This window comes from Eschrichtius robustus, chromosome 13 (assembly GCF_028021215.1).
Source record: "Eschrichtius robustus isolate mEscRob2 chromosome 13, mEscRob2.pri, whole genome shotgun sequence".
Lineage (NCBI taxonomy): Eukaryota > Metazoa > Chordata > Mammalia > Artiodactyla > Eschrichtiidae > Eschrichtius > Eschrichtius robustus.
Genome location: NC_090836.1, coordinates 63,168,201 through 63,192,326, shown reverse-complemented (window position 1 = coordinate 63,192,326; position 24,126 = coordinate 63,168,201). Strand labels below are relative to the sequence as shown.

General features: G+C 36.5%; 1 protein-coding gene across 1 annotated transcript in view; it reads right to left on the bottom strand.

The window, feature by feature from the left end:
• Nucleotides 1-1,400: 1,400 nt before the first annotated feature.
• GLIPR1L2 (GLIPR1 like 2) overlaps nt 1,401-24,126 on the bottom strand; it is a 39,507-nt gene continuing 16,781 nt past the window's right edge. The window contains exons 4-6 of the mRNA XM_068561965.1: nt 13,606-13,691; nt 1,857-1,883; nt 1,401-1,774 (exon numbers count right to left, since the gene is read on the bottom strand). Coding sequence (XP_068418066.1) covers nt 1,401-1,774; nt 1,857-1,883; nt 13,606-13,691 — 487 coding nt within the window. The remainder of the gene's footprint in view (nt 1,775-1,856; nt 1,884-13,605; nt 13,692-24,126) is intronic.

The window sequence follows — 24,126 nt, the reverse complement described above, 5'->3', positions numbered from 1 at the left end:
CAAATGCAAAATCAGTTTTCTCAGTTTAAAAGTGGAAGCAATACCAACTCCACAGAGCGGCTTTGAGTATTAAATAATTATGTGAAAGCACTTTGGAAGCTATGAAATGACACACAAATATAAGATAATAATAATAAATAAAATCACTGTAGAGAACCAGCCCTTTTCTCTACCTCAGGCTTTATCTCAGGAGGCTGGGTAGAAAAGAGGCTGACTTCATGGAAATTTTATATATCTATATTTATATCTATCTATATCTATATCTATATCTATCTCAGAGCTCTTGAAAAACAAAACAAAGCAAGTGAAAACAAACAAACAAAAAACCAGAAACTATCAAATACAAGAGGATAGTTCATTGTTTTTTTATATAATTCTCATGCTGTCCCATTTAAGAGCAGGCTTTTGATATAATACAGTTAATAAACATCAAGTTTATACCATTTGATGTATTTTGCTTATGTTATGCATTTTTACTCAGTTCACTTATTAGTACTACAAGTGGTAAGTAGTTAATTTATATTACTAATTTATGAACTTTTACTATAGATATTGAATAACTATAAGTAACTATTAAAATATTTTATTTTATTTTATAACATAAATTTGGAAGCAGCCAGATTGCTCAATCACAAATAATTAAACTTTTGACATTTATTAGCCCTTGGTGTCAACAAATTGTATAGCCTAGTAAAGAATTACAGCAAGGCTTTAATGAAATATTGAACATGAAGTAGAAATAATAAATTTGTCTCCTAACAGCATGTACAAATACCACTTAAGCCATTCCAAAACACATATACTACAAAGATAAATAATGGTTATTAGAAGCCTTGATAACACATGGAAAATATCACCACCATCATCACCACCAATAACAACTGTGATAGGAATGATAAAAACAACTAAATCAAAAGTTATCAAATGGTTGTCCTGAACTTGGAATGGTCCTAAGCACCTTACATGTATAATCTTATTTAGTACTCAAGAATTTTTTTAACCCATTTAAAAATACTTAAAACACAGAGATAGAAACATATTTAGAAAGTGGAAATTTCATTCTTTATCAGAATAACATCGTGAAATCTTAAGATTAATTAGACTGGTCAAATCTTTTTTTAGTATTTCTGTCATTGCATCTTTATTTGTTCTTAGTGTCCAAGAACTTGTCTTACAGTACTTACTATAAAATACATGTTTTTTTTTGTTTGTTTCTTTGTTTTTCAAATTTAAATGTGTTGAATAAATATGGGAAAGAGAAGGGAATAAAAGGTGTTGCAATTGTGGTTTGTGCATATTGTTTTTTGTTAAAGCTCAGTGGGGTTTTTTTTTCAGTGTTTTTTATTTTATTTGTTTTGCCTTTTTTGTATTACATTTTTGTCCTATGACAGTGGTAAATCTTACCCCTTCACCTCCTCCTCCACCTTTTCCTCTTCCTCTTTTTTCCTGTCCTCCTCCTCCTCCTCCCCCTCCTCCTCCTGCTCCTCTTCCCCCTCCCCCTCCTCCTCCCCCTCCTCCTCCCCCTCCCCCTCCCCCTCCTCCTCCTCCTCTTCCTCTTTCTCTACCTCTTCCTCCTCCTTTGCTGGCCCAGTTACCTCAGGGATAAAAACCATCTCTTCTTCCAATAATATATTTGGAAAATGAGACTGTACTATCAAAACAATTGTGGCACTTAGTGAAAAACACAGCATTCTCAGAAATAAAATAAGTATGCACAGTGGATCACACACAATTGGCCGGGGTACTTCCCATCTTGGATACCAAAATCGGTAATCTGTAAATAAAGAAGTAATTGAAAGCTGGATTTCACATAAAGTAGTGAAATCGTTCAAGAAATAAAGGACAACGATACATACATATGGCTTGGTCACGATCTGCGTTACCTAGAGAGAAAAAGAAGGTTCATAAAGTTACATAAAATTTCTTCTTTTCCTAGAATATTAGATATGTTTCCCAACAATAATAATATCATTCTTCTAGTTTTCAGGCACCATGCTCTCATCTTTGACGTCTTCCTTTCAACCAGTAGCCAATTGTGAAGTACAACATATTTTCTTTTAGTAAAAGTCCTCCTGGCCTGCCAGAAAGAGCACGGAAGTATAGGAGGAAGAGGTGTGGATTCTAGTACTAATTCTGTCTCTAAATCCTGTCAACTTATATAAGCCACTCCACTCCTGCCTTTCAAAGATTGTTCCATCTTCGACATTCTAGAATTCTACATCTCTCTTTTTAAAAAAATGAAGTGTAGTTAATTTACAATGTCTTGTTAGAACATCTCTTATTTTTATCTCTCTTCTCGCCACTTCCCCCCAAGATCATTCAAAATTAATTTTCTGAATCTACTCACTTTACTCATTTAATTCTTATTTTCAGAAGCTTTCAGTTGCTCTTCATTTCCTAGATGGCAAGGTTAACTACAGAGCCTGGTATTCCTTGTTTTTGCTATCTAGCCCAATGCTATCATACTTTTCAGGAAATAAATTTCCCTTCCTCTGCTTACCTGGGCAGAGAAGGTCAAACAATCATTCCCAGATTCCACTAGAAAGGAGAGTGGGAGAATAAATGCAGTCTCACCCATAGAGAGCCCAATGTCAACCAGGGCTTTGTCTTGCAATGATGGTACCCTTAGAGGAAAATTTAGAAATCACTCCTCAGGCACCTTGGAGATGAAATGAACTTCTGGTGGATCTCTGAAGTTATTTTAGCCTTTTGTGCTTGGCTATTTATTACTTCATATTTTACGAAATAACTTCTATTTCAGAGCTCCTTAAAAAAAATCTTTTACCATACAGTCTGTATTTTCTCTACTTCATTCTGTGTATCTATACCCATTTATTGCTTAGTATGAGCAATGATGTAATTAGTACGTTTCTTCTTTTCATCTTCAGTTCTCATCACTAAATTTCATTCATTACATTCTTCCTTTACTTTTGTACTTGATTACATATTTAAATACATTTAAATTTACTTACATCTCTATTGTTTGATTTATCAGCTTTAAATAATATCTTTTGGCCCCTGGCTATAAAAGGTGATGAAATTAAGCACATGTTTTCTTCCTCTCTCTTCTCCTCCCAAGTTTTATGAATTTTATGTATATTATATATTATGTGTGTACTCTCTCTCTCTCTCTCTATATATATATACATATATATAACCAGAATTTATTACCTGTACAGTTTGTTTTATAATTATAACCTTCAGGTTTGTTTTAGTCTTTGTCTATCAGTTAAGATTCAATGCTTAAGGACAGTTCTTTCAGTGCAGCTTTTTGCTTTTCCATTTTTCTTTTTGGTGAAAGTCATCTTCTAGTAGTTTATTGAAGAAGTGCTCATGAGAACTATATACCACAAGTTACTGAATGTATCCACAATGTCGGTCTAATTGCTTATATGTGAATAATAAGTTTGGGCTGTTTATAAATTCTTGGTTGACATTTCTTGTATTAAGGACAATATAGGCATCACTCTGCTGACTCTTAGCATTGATTGTTATTGTAGAGAAGTTTGAGGCCAGCCTGAATTTTTCTCTTCTATGCAGGACTGTCAATTGCCAATGTGGCATTACTATCATACCAGTGTAAAGTCGATTTTGTATTGTAGAGCTGAAAATGGACCTAACTATCTTTCTGTGAATTCCTTTCTCTGTATAGCTTCAGGTTAGAGTTTGCCAAACACAGGACTGCTAGTGAAATTTGGATTATTTAAAAGAAGACCATTATTCTTCAGAGGTGGTTGTTGGCCAGAGAATTCAATGGATGTGAGATTCACAGTTACCTCTTTGGTAGAATGGAAGACTATTTTCTTTGCTGCTGAACACTGAGGCAGTTTGTGGGAGCTTTCTCAAAGATTCCTGAGAATTGCAGCAATTTCCTGGTAAGCTTTTGAGAACCACCTATTTGGTGCTCCAGGCTAAGAGGTCTTCAGTGTCTGCTTCCCTGACCTTTTGACGATGCTTCCTCTGCTTTTTTCATGGCAACTTCTCTGATCTTCACTACCCTAGAGCATTCATATAAGTTATATTTCCTACTCTAAACACTGTATTGTCAGAATACGTACAGTGGCTGTTTTTCTGATTCAACTGACTGTTAAACTCTCTAATAAATGATTTTACATTTTTGCTTAGATGCTTAAAGGATTCTTTTTTTTTCTTCTAACTTACTCGGGGATGTCTAGATGGTGACTACTTTGTGTCACATTTTCCTGGTACATAGTATACACTTTTTTTTCTTTACAAGGTTTTTTATTTTATTTTATTTAAAATTGAAGTATAATTGACATAAAACATTATATTAGTTTCAGGTGCACAACATAATGATTCAATATTTGTATATTTTGTGACATGATCACCACTATAAGTCCATTTTATATCTGTCACTATACATAGTTACAAAATCTTTTTTTCTTGTGATGAGAACTTTTAGGAGCTACTCTCTTAGCAACTTTCAAATATGTAATACAGTATTATTAACTAGTCACCATCCTGTGCATTACATCCCTATGACTTATTTATTTTATAACTGGAAGTGGAAGTTTGTACTTTTGACCTCCTTCACCCATTTCATCCACCCACCTGTGGCAACCACAAATCCATTCTCTGTATCTATGAGCTTGGCTTGTTTTTTTGTTTGTTTGTTTTTAATTCCATATACAAGTGAGTCCATACGGTACGTGTCTTTCTCTGTTTGACTTGTTTCACTTAGAATAATGCCCTCAAAGTCCATCCATGTTGTCACAAATGACAAGATTTCCTTCTTTTTCATGGACAAATAATATTGCTTTGTGTATATATATATATATATATATATATATATATATATATACATACATACATATATGTCATATTTTCTTTATCCATTTATCCACTAATGGACACTTAGGTTGTTTCCATATCTTGGCTATTCTAAATAATGCTACAATAAACATGCGAGTATATTAATCTTTTTTAGTTAGTGTTTTCATTTTCTTTGGATAAATACCCAGAAGTGGAATTGCTGGATCATATGGTAGTTGCATTTTTAATTTTGGAGGAACCTCCATACTATTTTCCATAGTGGCCACCCCCGTTTACATTCCATAGTATGCACATTCGAGAATTTCTATTTCTGAAGGTTTTAATTATTTCTTTAAATATCTATATATTTAGCTATAGCTTTATTTTCTGTTCTATTATTTTGGTTCTGTTCTTCAGGGTCTCTAATTATTCATGTGTTAAATCTGATTATCAGTGCATATTTATACTTTTCTCTTTAATCTTTTAAATTCCTTGCTTGCATTTACTGTGTTTTCCAGCATTTTTGGTTCCTTGTGCTGTTTTCAATGTGATATTTACTTCTGTAATTATTTTACCTTTCTTTCCCCATGTTTTTCCTGTGGTATGCCAGTGGTTTTATCTTCTGTTATCTTGCCATATCTTCCTTGATCTTTGTGTCTTTGCTTTGATCTCTTGTTTTAAGGTTCTTTATTAACATTATTTTGAAGATGGTATATCTGTTCTCATTTCCTGTCTGTTCCATGGCAGGATGTTCTGGAGATTGATGGCAGTATTATTTTGCCATTTGCTCGTTCATTTTTCTATCTTTCTTTGAGTCTTTTTTGTATAGATCATGTATCAGTTTTTTTTTCTTTCAGTATCATTTATTTTCTATGCTGTGTAACAAAATACCACAAACTTAGGATGACACACATTTATTACCTCACGGTTTGTGTGGTCAGGAGTCCCAGCATGACTTGGCTGGGTTTTCTGATTTCGGGTCTCACCAAAAAAGCAAAACCAAAACGACTCACTGGAAGCACTCAATAGCAAAATAGAGATGACAAAGGAAAGAGTCTGTGAACTTAAAGACAATAGATCAACAGAAATGATCCAATCTGAGAGAATGAAGATTAAAAAATGAAGAGAGTCCCAGGGAAACTGTGGGACAACAAAAAGTCTAATATTCATGTCATCAGAGTTCCAGAAGGAGAAGAGAAAGAGTGTGATGGTGAAAAAAAAAAATAAGAAAATAATGGCTGAAAACTTCTGAAGTTTGGAAAAAAGATATAAACCTACAGATTCAAGAAGTTGAGCACACATCAAACAGAATAAGCCCAATGAAATCCATGCTCAGACACATTAAAATAAAACTGCTGAAAGTTAAAGACAAAAAAAAATAAAATAAAATCTTGAAAGGAGTCAGAGGAAAATAACATTACCTATAAAGCAAGAAAGAGTTAAATGACTGGATTTCTCATCAGAAACCAGAGAGGCCAGAAGGAAGTGGCTGCTACAATATTTTTGAAGTGCTGGAAGGAAAGAACTGTCAAGAAAACAATTCTATATCCAGCAAAAATAACCTTCAGAAATGAAGAAATATAGACATTTTTAAATGAGGGAATCCTAAGGGAATTTGTGGCCAGCAAACTTTCTCTAAAAGAATTACTAAAGTACATTCTTCATATCGAGGGTAAATGATACCAGAAGAAAACCTGCACTATCAGGAATTGAAGGGAGAGCCACAAAATGATAAAAATAATAGACTATCTGGGTAAATATAATAGACTATTCTGTTCCTCTTGAATTATTTAAAATATACTTGAGAGTTGAAAACAAAAAGTATAACATTGATGGCATTTTCAATGTATGTAGATTTAATATGTAAAATAACTATGGGGTAAGGTAAAGGGATTTATATGGTGGTAAGGTTTCCACATTCTAAATGAAGTGGTAAAATATTGATTCTAAATAGACTGTGAAAAGTTAAGTATGCATGTTGTTATCCCTAGGACAACAACTGAAAAAATTATACAAAGAGATAGGTTGAAACCAAAATAGACAAATTAAATGAAACACTGAAAAATGTTTAAATAACACAAAAGAAGGCATAAAAAGGGAAACAGCAATAAAAAATAGAGGGAAAAAACAGAGAACAAATAAAATGGCAGACCTAAATCCAAACATTGTAATAATTTTATTAAATGTAAGTGGTCTAAACACACCAATTAAAACAGAGATTGTCAGAATGGATTAAAAAACATGACCCAACTACATGCTGTCTATATGAAATATAGGCAGTTTAAAAATAAGCATAAATGAACAGAAAGCTGAAGCGCCTATATTTACATAGATAAAATAGACTTCAGTGTAAAGGAAATTGCTGGGATTAAAGAGGGACATTACTTACTTTTTTCTGTCCAGTTTTATTAAGATATAATTGATATACAATGCTGTATAAGTTTAAGGTATACAGCATAATGATTTGACTCATATACAGCTTGAAATGATTACCACAGTAAGTTTAGTGAATATCCATCATCTCATATAGATACAAAGTAAAAAAAGAGAAAAATTTTTTTCCTTGTGATGAGAACTCTTAGGATTTACTCTCTTAATAACTTTCAGATATAACATATAGCAGTGTTAATTATATTTATCATCTTGTATATTACATCCCAGTACTTATTAATCTTATAACTGAAAGTCTGTACGTTTTGACTACCTTCATCCAATGCCCCAAGAGGGACATCACTTATTGACAAAATGGTCAATTCACCAAGAGAAAGTATAATAATTCTAATTGTATGTGCACCTAACAACAGAGTTTCAACACACATGAAAAAACAAAAACAAACAGACAAAAAAACCTGACAGAACTAAAAGGAAAAATAGCAAAATCTACAATTATAGCCAGAAACTTCAACATCCTTCTCTTAAAAATTGATAGGATAACTAGGTAGAAAATCATTAGGGATATAGACGTTCAACACCATCAACCTACAGAATCAAATTAACATTTTTTGGAACACATAAATAGCAGAAATACATTCTTTTTAAAGCACCCATAGAATAAAGCATACCAAGGTAGAATGTATCTTAGGCGAAAAAAACAAACCTCAAAAATTTAAAAGAACTGATATCCATATACAGTATGTTCTCTGACTAAAATGGAATCAAACTAGAAATCAGTAACAGAAAGATAACCAAAACGTTTAAAAATACTATTTACAACAGCTCAAAAAAAATGAAACACTTAGAGATAACTCTAACAAAATATGTACAGAATATATATTCTGAAAATCACAAAACATTGATAAAAGAACTCAAAATGTTTCTCCCCCAAAATGCAGAAACAAATTGTGTTTATGCATTGGCAGACTCGGTATAGTCAATGTCCATTCTCTCCAGATTGATCTATAGATTTAATGCATTTTCTATCAAAATCCCAGAAAGACTTTTTATAGACAAAGACAAGCTTATTCTAAAACTTATATGGAAAGGCCAGGCATTTTAAAACCATATTTTAAAATTAAAGTAGGAGGAATCACTTTACCTGATATTAAGGGCCTATTATATAGCTACATTAATCAAAACAGTGTGGGTTGGTAGAGGGATAGACTCATAAATCAATGGAACAGAATAGAGAACACGCAAATAAGCTCAACTGATTTTTGACAAAAGTGCAAAAGTGATTCAATGGTGAAAGGATACTGTTTTCCACAACTGGTGATGGAATACTTGGTCTTCCAAGTGCAATCAATCAATCAATCAATCAAAGAACTTCAGCATAAACCTCACATCTTGTTCAAAAATTAACTTAAAATAGATCATAGATCTAAATGTAAAACTGTAAAACTATTAGAAGAAAACATAAGAGAAAATATTTGAGGTTAGGTGAAGTGTTCTTAGGCATGAAAACAAAAGAACAATTTGTAAAAGAAAAAAAATTGATAAGTTGGACTTTATAATTAAAACATTTGCTTCATGAAAGACACTGTCAAGAGAATGAAAAGACAAGATACGGAATGGGAGAAAATGTTTTCAAATTATATATCAATCAAAGGATTTACACCTATAATATATAAAGAACTCTCAAAACTCAAGATAAACAATCCAACTAAAAAATGGGCAAAGGATTTGAATAGACACTTCACCAAAGAGGACATAATGAGGGAAAATACCACTTGAAAAGATGTTCCACGTTAGTAGCCATTAGCGGTATACAAATTAAAACCAAGATGAGATACCACTACACACCAATTAGAATGACTAAAATAAAACATACTGACAATACCAAGTGCTCATGAAAAAACAAAGCAGCTGGAATTCCCATACATTGCTGGTGGGGATGAGAAATGGTATTCAACTCAGGAAACAAATTTGGTATTTACCTATAATGTTCAACACATATTTACCATTATGATCCAGTAATCTCACTTCTGGGTATTTACCCTAGGGAAATAAAAATATATCCACACAAAAATCTGTACACAAATGTTTATAGGAGCTCTGTTCACAATTGCCAAGAACTGTAAACAACCCAGATGTCCTTCAGTGAATGAAGAACAACAAACTGTGGTACATCCATGTAATGGAATACTTACTACTCAGCAAAGAAAGAATGAAGTATTAATGTATACAATAACGTGGATGAATCTCCAAGGATCATGAGAACAAAAGAAGCCAGTCTTCAAAGTTACAAACTATATGATTCCATTTATATGACATTTTCAAAAAGACAAAACTAAAATGGTGAAGAACAGCTTGGAGGCTGCCAGAATTAGGAGTGGAAGGAAGGTGTGACTATAAAGGGACAACATAAAGGAGTATTTTTTTGGCATAATGAAACTGTTCTCTATCTGATTGGAGTGGTGATAATTTGAATCTATACATATATTAAAATTCATAGAAGTTTAAATAAATAAATAAATAAATTTAAATGATAGTTTTATATTTTGTAATATTATGTCTTATTTTAAATGCCTATCTTCCTAGCTAGACTGTAAGTTCAAAGAGGGCAGAAAGTATGTCTCTCTCCTTATCGTTTTACACCCCCTGCATGGTGCAATGTCTGGCACATAGTTATCACTGACTAAATATTTGTTGATTAGCTAAATGAAAGAGTTTTTACTGGCATTTTAATGGAGAATTAGGAGAAGCTTTGGTGGAACCTACTAGTAAGATGCTATTTTAAACTGGGAATTCCTCAGCCAAGACTTTTGACAGAGTGATATTGTCCTAGATATTTCTATTTTCTCACTTTCCATTCACTTTCAATCCATAGAAATCTGGTTGCTACCCTACTATTCCTCTGAAACTACTTTCAGGTCCCTAATGATCTTCATATTGCCAATTCAATGAGCACACTTTAATGAAAGGGTACACTAGGGGGCTTCCCTGGTGGCTCAGTGGTTAAGAATCCACCTGCCAATGCAGGGGACACAGGTTCGAGCCCTGGTCCGGGAAGATCCCACATGCCACGGAGCAACTAAGCCCCTGTGCCATAACTACTGAGCCTGCACTCTAGAGCCCGCGAGCCACAACTACTGAAGCCTGTGTGCCCTAGAGCCCACGTGCCTCAACTACTGAGCCCACACGCCACAACTACTGAGCCCGTGCACACTCTAGATCCCGTGCACCGCAACAAGAGAAGCCACCGCAATGAAAAGCCCGCAAACTGCAACAAAGAGTAGCCCCCGCTCACCGCAACTAGAGAAAGAACGCGGGCAGCAACGAAGACCCAACACAACCAAAAATAAACAAACAAACAAACAAACAAACAAATTTATTTTTTAAAAAAAGAAGAAAGGGTACACTAGGACTCCCTCTTCTCCTTGTCCCTCTTTTTCTCCTAGGATTCTATTCTTGGTATACCATTCTTCTGTCTATTTTTATTTGGGTGAGTTGTACCTGAGTATGTTCTTCCTTCTTCACATTTTCAGTCTTATCCATATGTTAATGATTCTGAAATACAGCCCTGATCTGCACCTGAAGTTTACTAGTCTTATCTGCTCAGATGTTAAATTCGTATTTAAAGCTACTAATGATAGAAACTGAGCCAATTGCATATTTCCCATAGCTTCCTTTCTTCATATTATTCATACCTCAATAACTTTAGTTTTCTATTTCTCTATTTTCATCAGTCTGGGACAGTTCTTCATTCAATTTGACATTCAGATCTTGACACTTGTGAAGATAACAAGCCACTTATTTTGTGGAGAAATCCTCAGTTTTTTAAACAAATCTGCAATTTTGACTTATGCTTCCTTGTGGTTGGATTAGGTTTTGTATCTTTCGTAGGAATACCACAGAAGTGATGATGTGCTCTCTTCATTGTATTCTCTCAGGTGGTGCAGGGTTTTGGTTTTGATACTTCCTGTTGCTGGTGATGTTCATTTTGATCATTTTATTAAGGTCATGTCCGCCAGGCTGCTCCACTGTGAAGTTATTCTTTTCCCTTAGTAATTAAGTATTTCTATGGGGAGTTACTTCCGAACTATGCAAATAAACTGTTACTCATCAAACTTTTAATTTATTCATTTATTAATTTATATCAGTATGAATCATAGTTTCTTGTTTTAAGCCAGTGAGTTACAACTGACTACTATTATCATTCTTTTGGTGCTCAAATTGTCCCAGATTTGACCAGTAAGAGCCCTTTAAGATGGTTTCTGTGTCCTTTTGGTTACATGTCTCCATCACTCTTTGAGCACTTCCTTGCTTTCAGATACAAAAAAGATGCTTTGGCTTATCTTATGTTTCTCCTGCCCCAGCCATTGAATCTGACCTTTCTCCAGTGAGCCCTGGTTCCCTTTAGTGCAGACTGGAATTTAGAAACCAAGATCTGAGTACTATTGTGCTCATTGCTTTAGGGGTCGGGGGGACACTGTTCCAAGGCTGTCTCAGAGCTAGGGAATATATGTATGTTGATACATACACATACAACTATTTACATCTATGTTTATTTATATTTATTGAAACCCTTAAGTTCTAATACCTCTAATTCCAAATCATCACCACAAAATTCATGCTTGTTTACTTCCTGTACTCCACTGAGTACAAATACAATGGAAATACAGAGTACAAATACAGTGAGAAAACTGGCTCCATTATCCTTAATCTATTTACTTATTTGATCCATCCTCCAGTATGCTTCTAATCTCCCGTCACTGCTTCTACTCCCTCCTCGACATGGGTACCCTGTTCTTACTGCTTGGGCTCTGATACTCCACTTTAGGGTGGTAGAGTTACCAGATTTAGCAAATAAAAATATAGGTTGCCTAGTTATATTCAACTTTCAGAAAACAACAAATTTTTTTTTAAGTATAGCCCATGCAATATTTGGGATATACTTATACTAAAAATATTTTTTGTTTTTTTGAAATTCAAATTTAACTTGGTGCCCACCATGTAATCTGGCAACCTACAGGTGGATCCTCCACTTGTACCCCTCTCCTACCCTGCTCAGACTCTGAAACTTAGCTTTGGACCTCTCCAATGTATGGATTCCTTTCTTACCCCACTAGGGCTCTGACCCCTCCCATGCCAAGCCACCTCCCCCACATTAAAGGCTTCCTCACCTAGTTTGGACTTTGACACTTCATGTGAGGTTGCCCTAAAATATGGATGTCCCCTTACCTGTTTAGTTTTTAATACCTCTCTCCAGATCAACCCTATATGTGAATCCTCTCCTCATTCTGCCTGGGCTCCAACACAGTTCCAGACCATACCTCCATGGATGCCTTCCTTACTTGCTCAGACTCTGATACGCTAGGTCAGGCTTCTCCTTCCCACACCATGTGGATTCTATCCTCACTTTGCTTGGACTCTGACACCACATAGTGAGCCACTCCTGCATGGACATCCCTTTACCCTGATCTTATACCCCAAGCCTGACCTCATGCAGGTACACTCACCTCACTCCATGAGGGCTCTAACTTCCCATACAAGGCCATACCATGTGGACACTGTTCTCCCCCTACTTAGGCTCTTTCCCCATGCCTACCACATCATGTATGAATCCCTTGTCTTCTTGCTTAGGTTCTAACATGTCACATCTGGATGCCCTCTGTGTGGATGCCTACCTCTTTCTGACCTACCCAATGGCTTTAGGTCTGGATATTTTCAGGAAGAGAAAGAAAAGGCGAAGAGGAAGAGCAAGGTTTTGCATCTTGATTCAAATGAAGCAAGGGAAGAAATGTTACGGTGGAGTCACTCCAGCAGTGGCATATAATGAAATTGTTCACTAGTTTCTTTAACATAAAAGCCTAATATGCCCCTTATTTACTGTCTGAATTTAACCCCTACCACATTCCTCTAAGCATCATATATTCCAGATATAGTTATACTTTTGGATTATACGTTCTCATGTTCAGAAAAACTAAAAGAAAAATTTAATAAAACATATTTTCTACTTTTATCTTTTGAATGTTTAGGGGAAAAATGAAAATAAAAGGCTATTAAATATTTGCTACTTTACTTCTTTCCTCTTTCTGAATGTTTTGGAATACCCTATCCTTTAGAGCAGTCACTCTCAAACAGGCTGCTATTTCAGGAATTAACTGAGAAGCTTTTTCAGGGCATAACTGTTAGTTCTCATTCCTTCTTTCAGATTCTAGTATGTACTTAGGGGCAGGAATAATAGTAAGAGAGGGCAGAAGAGGTTGTGTAGTTTAAAAAAAATCTAAAGATGATACTGTTTGATACCACCTTTGATAATATAACAATACCATTCTGAACAAAGGAACAATATTAACATGGCAATGAAAGACTAGTGTTCACCACTTCTTTTTCTTGTCATCAAATGCATTATGGATTTTTTTCATGTTTCAGTTATTTTCTTTAACTTACTGCATAGAAAATCTGTGCATCTGTCATAGCTGCTACATCGAGAACACATTAATCCTCGTTGATAAGGACTTCTTGACAGAGCTCCTCTACAAAAAAGCAGAAAACATTTTGTTAGAAAAAGCCTCAGATTTTATGTTATTTAAATAATATGGTTAACCAATTTTTAGTTAATTTATAAAGGCTATTTAATTTTAAAAATGGACCTAAGGGGGTACTTAAATTGGAGATGTAATCTTCCCCCTCTATTTTTCCCCCAGAAATACTCTCTTCTGAAATTAATTTCCATTAATTTTAAAGTATTGTAATTTAAATATGAGGGAGTTTTAGAGCTTCTTTCATTTTATTTTGTATCAAAATTTTCCTTTAAAAATGGATGTTATAGAATGTTTTATAACTAATTGTTTCCTGATTGGCACATACATATAAAAAGCTATATATAGATGATATATTAGTTTTCTGAAACATTTGCAAAATCCTGAAATGCCTATTGTCACAAATACCCAGCTGCATAGATTATTTTGAGGTCTACATGAAAAATACATAAGTATATAAACAAGCAAATAAATGTAAATGGGATTTTACAAAGTTGGTTTAATCCATTGTACAGAGCACAGGGGAGAAGTAAAAAATTATTACATCAATTGCCCAGAGGTAAGTTAGGAAAAGAAGCCCAAAAACAGATATGAATTGGGAAGCGTATTTTAAAATATCTGAATAAGAAAGATAGAGAAGATAGATAGGGAAAAGATACTTTTGAGTGAGAAGAGAGTCATTAATTGTGGTTATTTAAACATGATTGCTTATTTACTCAGTGTATAATTGCAAGCTATAAAAACAAACATTAGGCATTTAAGTCCCTGGTTAGGCCACTCTGGGCCATCTAGAAGAATGGCCAAACCTTAGAAATACATATTCAAAAACCTGAATATCAAATTTCTGAGTCAGATCTTACCAGAAGTTTTTGATGATACCCAATAAGGTATCTGATACCCTCAAATGGCAAGCTTTCAAGTACATCAAGGATATACAGATATCTGTTGTTATTTGCAGATCATATATCGTTCTCTAATTTCACTGTTCCACAATCAAACCATTTCAAGAAGGAAATGAATTTTGTTTGGATCCCAGTTAGAATACTAGCCGTCAAGAAATCCAAGAATTGATCCAGTCACCTTTACCTAATACCGTAGTTTACTTTTACTGCCTTAATTCTTTATCACTGAAATAGATGTCTCCAACACAAGAGCAGAGCTTATACTGTTCTAAAATCCCTGGGGTGGGGGACCTCTGTTCTTGTACCTATGCAAAAAGCTACTCACTATACAGACTGCCTTTAAAACCTGGAGCAAGCAACCTACATGTCCATTAACAGACGACTGTATAAAGAAGATGTGGCACATATATACAATGGAATATTACTCAGCCATAGAAAGGAACGAAATTGAGTTATTTGTAGTGAGGTGGATGGACCTAGAGTCTGTCATACAGAGTGAAGTAAGTCAGAAAGAGAAAAACAAATACCGTATGCTAACACATATATATGGAATTTTAAAATGCGGTACTGATGAACCTAGTGGCAGGGCAGGAATGAAGACGCAGACGTAGAGAACAGACTTGAGGGCACAGGGGTGAAGGGGAAGCTGGGGTGAAGTGGGAGAGTAGCATTGATGTATACACACTACCAAATGTAAAATGGGTGGCTAGTCAGAAGCTGCTGCATAGCACGGGGAGATCAGCTCGGTGCTTTGTGACAATTTAGAGGGATGGGATAGGGAGGGTGGGAGGGAGGATCAAGAGGGAGGGGATATGAGGATATATGTATACATATAGCCGATTCACTTTGTTGTCCAGCGGAAACTAACACAACAATGTAAAGCATTTATACTCCAATAAATATGTGAAAAAAAACAAAAACAAAACCCAAAACCCGGAGCATAGGCCAATCATCCCATGACCATAATGTCTGATACCCATGGCCTGGAATAACTCTGGAAAGGCAAATAAATATATAAATAAATACATCAATTAATTAATCAAAATAAATAAATTCACACTGTGCTAGAATACAATGGGCCCTCCTTTTCAAAGATATGAATATTATAAAACTGTTTATATTAGGTAGCCAGAAATGGCAAGCTAATACTCTCTTATGTTAATCTTTCTGTTGCTCTGAGTTTCTAAAAAGTTTAACCTAAAGCAACTTGAGTCTGAATCTACAGTACAAGTCCACAGCTGCAACTGGAATTATTGGGCTGGGTTAGGAGGAAACAACAGATAAGTATCTACAACTAGCAAAGTCCATTGAAATTTCATAGCTGCCCTGGTGGTGCCTGAAGAAACAGATGATATTCTCTGTCTTTAGGCATTTGCCTTTTCCAAGAAGCAGCCCAGGGGTTCGCTGAGACCAAGTCCTGACTCTGAACATTGTCTTCTGGAACTTTTCTTAGACTCGCATCTGGCCATATCTTCAGTATATTGCCACCTATAGGATATGTGTCCAGGCCCTAGATAAGGACATGTCACCTGGGTAGCCCAATGGGTAAACTATTCCCACGCCCAACCCAAAGTCCATTAGAAAACCATTATTCAAATTTTATAATAGGTCTACATTGTTCCAGAATGAGAACACAATTCTGGTGGTGATGGAAACTCTTATTGCCTGCCACTTTGTTCATGAAGGAGATAATCCAGCTCCATGGATTGACAATCTAGGAATTACAATTTGTAGATAGATTCTTCTCTTCAAAGTTCTCCATGTGCAGACTCATATAGTCTGTATATTGTCCATGGAACAATGGCCAGAGTACATCAAATAGATATTGATTTTTCCATATTATACAACCAGAAAAACTAGGCCACCTACGGTAACTCTTTTCACTTTTACTACATTCATATGGCACTGAGAAATATCACAGTGCTGGCTTCTGGTTCATATCCAGACATCTATAGGTTTCCCAAGTAGACTTAAAGAATCTATCCCCATAAGCTAGAGAAAAATACAATGCAATAAGCAGCAAAGATTATCTTTTAGAGATTCTATCTGGCTCTTCTTCTGATTCATCTAATATATTTGTCTTTGCCCAAAACTCCATGACTACTTCTTGGACCTATTCAAGGTCAAGGAAGGTATGGATCCTGTTGTTTTCTGCCTCAAATTATCCCTGTATATGCAAAGCGACCTCACTTTATATCACTTTCTGTGAAAATCAGTTGGTCACATCTCCTCTCTTCACTTCCACATCTTGCACCTAAAGGACCAGGGAACACAGTTAAACACCTATAAAGCTCCTTGAGGCTGATATTATTTAGTTGTACCATCCTCTAATCCTCCCCAAGATACCATCTACCTTCTGATCATGCCTCCTTATTCACTTTGGTATCTGGCTCACCATTTTGCTTTTTAGTCAAAATTGTGCCATTGCCTACAAATTTGGGACCTAGAGGATTACAATATGCTAATCGATAATTCATCCAATAACTTGGTCTCTATGTTATTGGATGTCTTCACCATCATAAAACTTCCTAATGCTCCATAATTGTCACTTTTGTAGCCACATTCTGCATCTTGTTATCTCCTAAATCTGCTCTACTTCTGAACTCACAAAATCACACATTCCACTCATTGACTGCAACCTCCTGTCCTTCCAGGTTGCTAACTCATTTACTCCCGTCACACTTGTCCATTAATTTCACTGGTTCCACAAGTGTACTCTCTCTCCTATTTTTCTCCCTATCCATCGTGTTGTCTTTTCTCCATCTAGCTTAGGTCCATCACTTTGCATGTTCTCTACCTAAAATCCTGAAACTCGCTTGCACTATTTTCCTTTACATCCACCTGACAAAACCCCAGTGCTGGAAAAAGTGAAGGAATCTTACTGTCTGCATGTTCCATGCCTGCTTCAGGGCTGCTGGGTGCTGCTGGAGGAAAATCATTAAACTAGGTAGAGAATATCTCTATCATTCTCTATTCAGCTTCTGCTCTCATGTTCCATAATAACAATTTCATATCTTCCCAGTCCTCAAAATTCCAGCTTCACTGTCTCTCCCTTTATTCTCAGGACATGATCTATTCTACTTCACAGAGAATCATAATAGCTCTTAGACTGGAACTCGAGAAATTTTCTGTCACTAAATATGACAAATATACCTACCCCTTCTTTCTTTCCTTTCTAATACAACTGAAGAACTGGTCCTCATTCTTTCTAAGGCTAATCTCTCTCTCTCTCTCTCTTTTTTTTTTTTAGTTCAAAAGTCATATAATTAATTGTTTGCACTTTTTTTGTTGTTGATGTTGGTGCTACATTTTTTTTAAACATCTTTATTGGAGTATAATTGCTTTACAATGGTGTGTTAGTTTCTCCTGTATAACAAAGTGAATCAGCTATACGTATACATATATCCCCATATCTCCTCCCTCTTGTGTCTCCCTCCCACCCTCCGTATCCCACCCTTCTAGGTGGTCACAAAGCACCGAGCTGATCTCCCTGTGCTATGCGGCTGCTTCCCACTAGCTAGCTATTTTACATTTGGTAGCGTATATATGTCCATGCACTCTCTCACTTCGTCCCAGCTTACCCTTCCCCCTCCCCGTGTCCTCAAGTCCATTCTCTAGTAGGTCTGCGTCTTTATTCCTGTCCTGCCCCTAGGTTCCTCAGAACCATTTTTCTTTTTTTTTGATTCCATATGTATGTGTTAGCATATGGTATTTGTTTCGCTCTTTCTGACTTACTTCACTCTGTATGACAGACTCTAGGTCCATCCACCTCACTACAAATAACTCAATTTCATTTCTTTTTATGGCTGAGTAATATTCCATTGTATATATGTGCCACATCTTCTTTATCCATTCATCTGTCGATGGGCACTTAGGTTGCTTCCATGTCCTGGCTATTGTAAATAGAGCTGCAATGAATATTGTGGTACATGAGTCTTTTTGAGTTATGATTTTCTCAGGGTATATGCCCAGTAGTGGGACTGCTGGGTTGTATGGTAGTTCTATTTTTAGTTTTTTAAGGAACCTCCATACTGTTCTCCATAGTGGCTGTATCAATTTACATTCCCACCAACAGTGCAAGAGGGTTCCCTTTTCTCCACACCCTCTCCAGCATTTATTGTTTGTAGATTTTCTGATGATGGCCATTCTGACTGGTGTGAGGTGATACCTCATGGTAGTTTTGATTTGCACTTCTCTAATGATTAGTGACGTTGAGCATTCTTTCATGTGTTTGTTGGCCATCTGTATGTCTTCTTTGGAGAAATGTCTATTTACGTCTTCTGCCCATTTTTGGATTGGGTTGTTTGTTTTTTTGATATTGAGCTGCCTGAACTGCTTGTATATTTTGGAGATTAATCCTTTGTCAGTTGCTTCGCTTGCAAATATTTTCTCCCATTCTGAGGGTTGTCTTTTGGTCTTGTTTATGGTTTCCTTTGCTGTGCAAAAGCTTTTAAGTTTCATTAGGTGCCATTTGTTTATTTTTGTTTTTATTTCCATTTCTCTAGGAGGTAGGTCAAAAAGGATCTTGCTGTGATTTATGTCATAGAGTGTTGTGCCTATGTTTTCCTCTAAGAGTTTGATAGTGTCTGGCCTTACATTTAGGTTTTTAATCCATTTTGAGTTTATTTTTGTGTATGGTGTTAGGGAATGTTCTAGTTTCATTCATTTACATGTAGCTGTCCAGTTTTCCCAGCACCACTTACAGAAGAGGCTGTCTTTTCTCCATTGTATATTTTTGCCTCCTTTATCAAAGATAAGGTGACCATATGTGCATGGGTTTATCTCTGGGCTTTCTATACTGTTCCATTGGGGGGACCTTCAAGATGGCGGAGGAGTAAGACGCGTAGATCACCTTCCTCCCCATAAATACATCAGAAATACATCTACATGTGGAACAACTCTGACAGAACACCTGCTGAACGCTGGCAGAAGACCTCAGACTTCCCAAAAGGCAAGAAACTCCCCACGTACCTGGGTAGGGCAAAAGAGAAAAGAAAAAACAGAGACAAAAGAATAGGGACAGGACCTGCACCACTGGGAGGGAGCTGTGAAGGAGGAAAAGTTTCCACACACTAGGAAGCCCCTTCACTGGAGGAGACGGGGTGGGGTGGGGGGTAGGCAGGGGGGAGCTTCGGAGCCACGGAGGAGAGCGCAGCCACAGGGGTGCGGAGGGCAAAGCAGAGAGACTCCCGCACAGAGGAGCGGTGCCGACCAGCACTCACCAGCCTGAGAGGCTTGTCTGCTCACCCGCCGGGGCGGGCGGGGGCTGGGAGCTGAGGCTCGGGCTTCAGTCGGATCGCAGGGAGAGGACTGGGGTTGGCTGCGTGAACACAGCCTGAAGGGGGCTAGTGCGCCACAGCTAGCCGGGAGGGAGTCCGGGAAAAAGTCTGGACCTGCGGAAGAGGCAAGAGACTTTTTCTTGCCTCTTTGTTTCCTGGTGCGCGAGGAGAGGGGATTCAGAGCGCCGCTTAAAGGAGCTCCAGAGACAGGCGCGAGCCGCGGCGAACAGCGCGGACCCCAGAGACGGGCATGAGACGCTAAGGCTGCTGCTGCCGCCACCAAGAAGCCTGTGAGCAGCACAGGTCACTCAGCACACCTCCCCTCCCGGGAGCCTATGCAGCCCGCCACTGCCAGGCTCCCGTGATCCGGGGACAACTTCCCCGGGAGAACGCACGGCGCACCTCAGGTTGGTGCAACGTGACGCCGACCTCTGCCGCCGCAGGCTCGCCCCGCATCCGTACCCCTCCCTCCCCCCGGCCTGAGTGAGCCAGAGCCCCCAAATCAGCTGCTTCTGTAACCCCGTCCTGTCTAAGCGAAGAACAGACGCCCTCAGGCGACCTACACGTAGAGGCGGGTCCAAACACAAAGCAGAACCCCGGGAGCTGTGCGAACAAAGAAGAGAAAGGGAAATCTCTCCCAGCAGCCTTGGGAGCAGCGGATTAAATCCCCACAATCAACTTGATGTACCCTGTATCTGTGGAATACCCGAATAGACAACGAATCATCCCAAAATTGAGGCGGTGCACTTTGGGAGCAATGATATATATATATATATATAATTTCCTTTTTATCTTTTTGTGAGTGTGTATGTGTATGCTTCTTTGTGCAATTTTGTCTGTATAGCTTTGCTTTTACCATTTGTCCTACGGTTCTGTCTGCTTTTTTTTTTAAGTATAGTTTTTTTTAGCGCTAATCTCTTTTAAACCCTTCCTTTTTCTCTTTTAAAGCCTTCCGTTTTCTCAGGGACTTGTATCTTTACATATACCCTGCCTTTATTCTTTATAAAGAATTACTTTTATTCTGTATTAGATCCTTCATGTCAATATTTAAATATGCTCAAATATTCCCCATTTTAAAAACAAAACAAAATAAAAACAACAACAAAACAGTTCTCAATTCATTCCAACCTGGCATCAGTTTCCTCTACTCCATAGAAAGAGTTTTCCTATGTTTATTAATGGACTTCTCTTTAGATCTGATATTTTTAAGTCTTGACTTTGCTTGACATCTTGGAATTTGAAATTTTGGGCAAGTTTTTCCTTTTAAAAATATTCTTTCCCCACACCTTCCCTGATACCATACTCTTCTGCTTTTTCTTCTACCTGTCTGGCCACTCTTCTTAGGTCTCCCACTTATCCTCCACTAACTGCCCTTAAATTTGGCATGACATTCCATAGGTCCTATTCTCTTCTCATTCCATACTCTCTTGCTAAGCAATCTCATCTATTCCCATGATTTAAATTACCCTATGTTTCCTGGCACTCCAAATATTTCTTCTATGCCATTCCTCACTCATGAGCTTCTGACCTAAATAACCACTTGCTTACTAAACATCTCAAAGTGAGTATTTCACAGCCAACTCGAATTCATTATGTACAAAATGGAACTCACTATCTTCCCTCCCAAAATGTTTAGTGTTCCCCTTTGCAGTTAATGCCAGTACCATTCACGCCTGATCATAAATCTGAGAATCTTCCTTGACTACTTCCTCTCTCTGATTACTTAATACAATGACCTGCAAATCTTGTCATTTATACCTTCTGGAAATGTCTCCAAACTCAATCCAGACATCCCTTGTTGATGTAAAAGATAAACAAAAGTAATACATATCTATTATTTATAAGTATATGATAGAAAGGAGGAAGCAGAAAAGGGCACCTTTAAAGGGGAAAAAATGTCTCCATCCTCCACTTTCCATCTGTCTCTCCAGAGATAACATCTGTTAACAGCTTCTTATGATTCCTTCCAGAAGAAAGTTTTTCATAAAAATTCTCAGTACTTACATGCTTGTGATGGAGACTGCTAGCTGTCAATCTAAATATCTCTTGAAATACTGAAATAACGGTATTTTAGCTTGGCACATTAATGGCTAGTCTCAGTACATTTCCCAACCTCTCCTGCAACTTAGATGTGGCCATGAGATTAATTTTATATCCAATGGAATGGCAGTAGCAGTGATGTGCACCACTCCCCACCTGGTATTCATGCTGCCAACATGTTTCTTTTCCCTTATTATGAGATTGAGCTAGCTTATGTCTGCAGCCTGGATTTGATCATGCTGACAAAGACACTGCCCCCAGGGGATGGTGAAGAAACAAAATAGGAGCAACCTAGGTCTTTGAATGACTAATGGAGCACAGCTACCCACCAAACTGAAATTTCCCACTTTTATCTTGAATCACTACATTTTTTGGTAATAGTAACTGTTATAACAAAAAGACCTGTTCTTACTTATTATTGTTTTTTATCTTACTTTTTCACCTAACGAGTGAGACCTTTCCATACTGGTACATAGAAAAGTACACCAGTTTTTTCAATGGTTACACAATAATGTACAGTAAATTAATTGCTTAGTCCCCTATTACTGGAGTCGTTGGTTTTTTAAATTTCAGTTTCATGCTATTAAAACATGCTCCAATGTGTATCCTTGTATGTATATCTTGGCCAACTTTCATGAAGATATTACTAAGATAAAATCCTGATAAGGAGATTACAAGATGAAATGGTAAGTATATTTTAAATTTTGTTACACTGCCAAACCCAGAAAGACTGTACCAATTTATTGCCCTATCGCAAATGCAGAGTATCAATTAAGCTTTTCTATATTCTCAAATGGATGAGTGGAAAGTGATCATTTATTTTTGTTTTTACCTGAATTACTTCAATTATGAGTGAGACTGAATATATTTTCATATGATTCATGGTCATTTTCTTTTCTTTTTAGTAAATGACCTCTTCATATCTTCTGCATGTTATTCTCTTGGGTTGTTTCTCTTTTTCTTTTTGATTTGTATGAATTCTTTGTAAATTAAGGGGACTGTCTCTGCCATATTTTCCACACATACATTTTCCAGTATATCAATTTTTCTTTGGCTATTATCTATAGTATTTCTTTAGTCATTAATTAGTTTGAAATTTTTATAAAATCAGATACATATTTTTCGGATTTTAATGTTCTGCTTGGTCTGGCTTTTCGTCAGCACCTCTCCATTTTGGCTAGGCCCAAACTGCAGCTCTGTCTTCTCAGCACTGTGCAGCTTCTGAAATCTCTGTGCAGGTCTTCAGCCTGCAAGTAACTGTTGCTATCTAATCCTTCCAGAATCTCGCTTTGAGGAGTGCAACTTAGGAGCTGCCCAAGGACTTGCAGAGAACTTGTACACAAGACTTTTGGGGGTCCTTCTCTGCAGCTCCCTCCTCTTTGGGATCCTGTCCTAAATCCTAGGCTACTTAACATCAATCAACACTGATATCTCCTTTGCCCAGAAAATACACAATCTTTGCTTGCTTTGGCTATGGTTTGCACAATAGGATGCTCACAGAGAGAAAACCAAGGCAAATACAGGGTTCCCACTGAGTTCTTTTCTATTTGCAAGGATCATAGCCTTGTATTGGTTGTTTTCTAATGCCTAAAAACAGTTATTTTATATGTTTTGTCCAGTCTTTATAGTTACTTTAAGCAGGAGGCTAATTCTTATACCAGCTTACATAATGTCCAGAAGCAAAGTGGATCAAATATTTAAAAGTTAAAAAAAAAAAGAATCGTTAGAAGAAAACGTGAGATAATAATATTTGGGGAAGGCTTGTCTAAGTATGATACAAACCTCAAAACTCATGAAAAAAGTATTGATACATTTTTTTTCTACAATGAAACAAAATAATTCTATTTGGCAAAAATAAATTACATTATAAATAAAGTCAAAAGTTAAACATAAAACTAGAAAATATTTGTAAATTATATTACATAAAAGAGCTAATTTTCTTGTATACAAGACACTCCTACAGGTTAAAAAAAAAAAAAAAGTCCAACAACTTACGAGAAAAACAGTAAATACATAGGAACCATCAGGTCCCAGTAAATGAAATCCAAATATTCTAAAATATAAAAAACAATACTTAAACTCATGAAAAATAGAAGATGAAAATTAAATATATACATAACTCATAGTAGTAAATAGCAAAATACTTGAAAATATATTATCTTAGCAAGGGAGTTTAAATATAGCCCCTCTTATATGCTCATGTAAAAA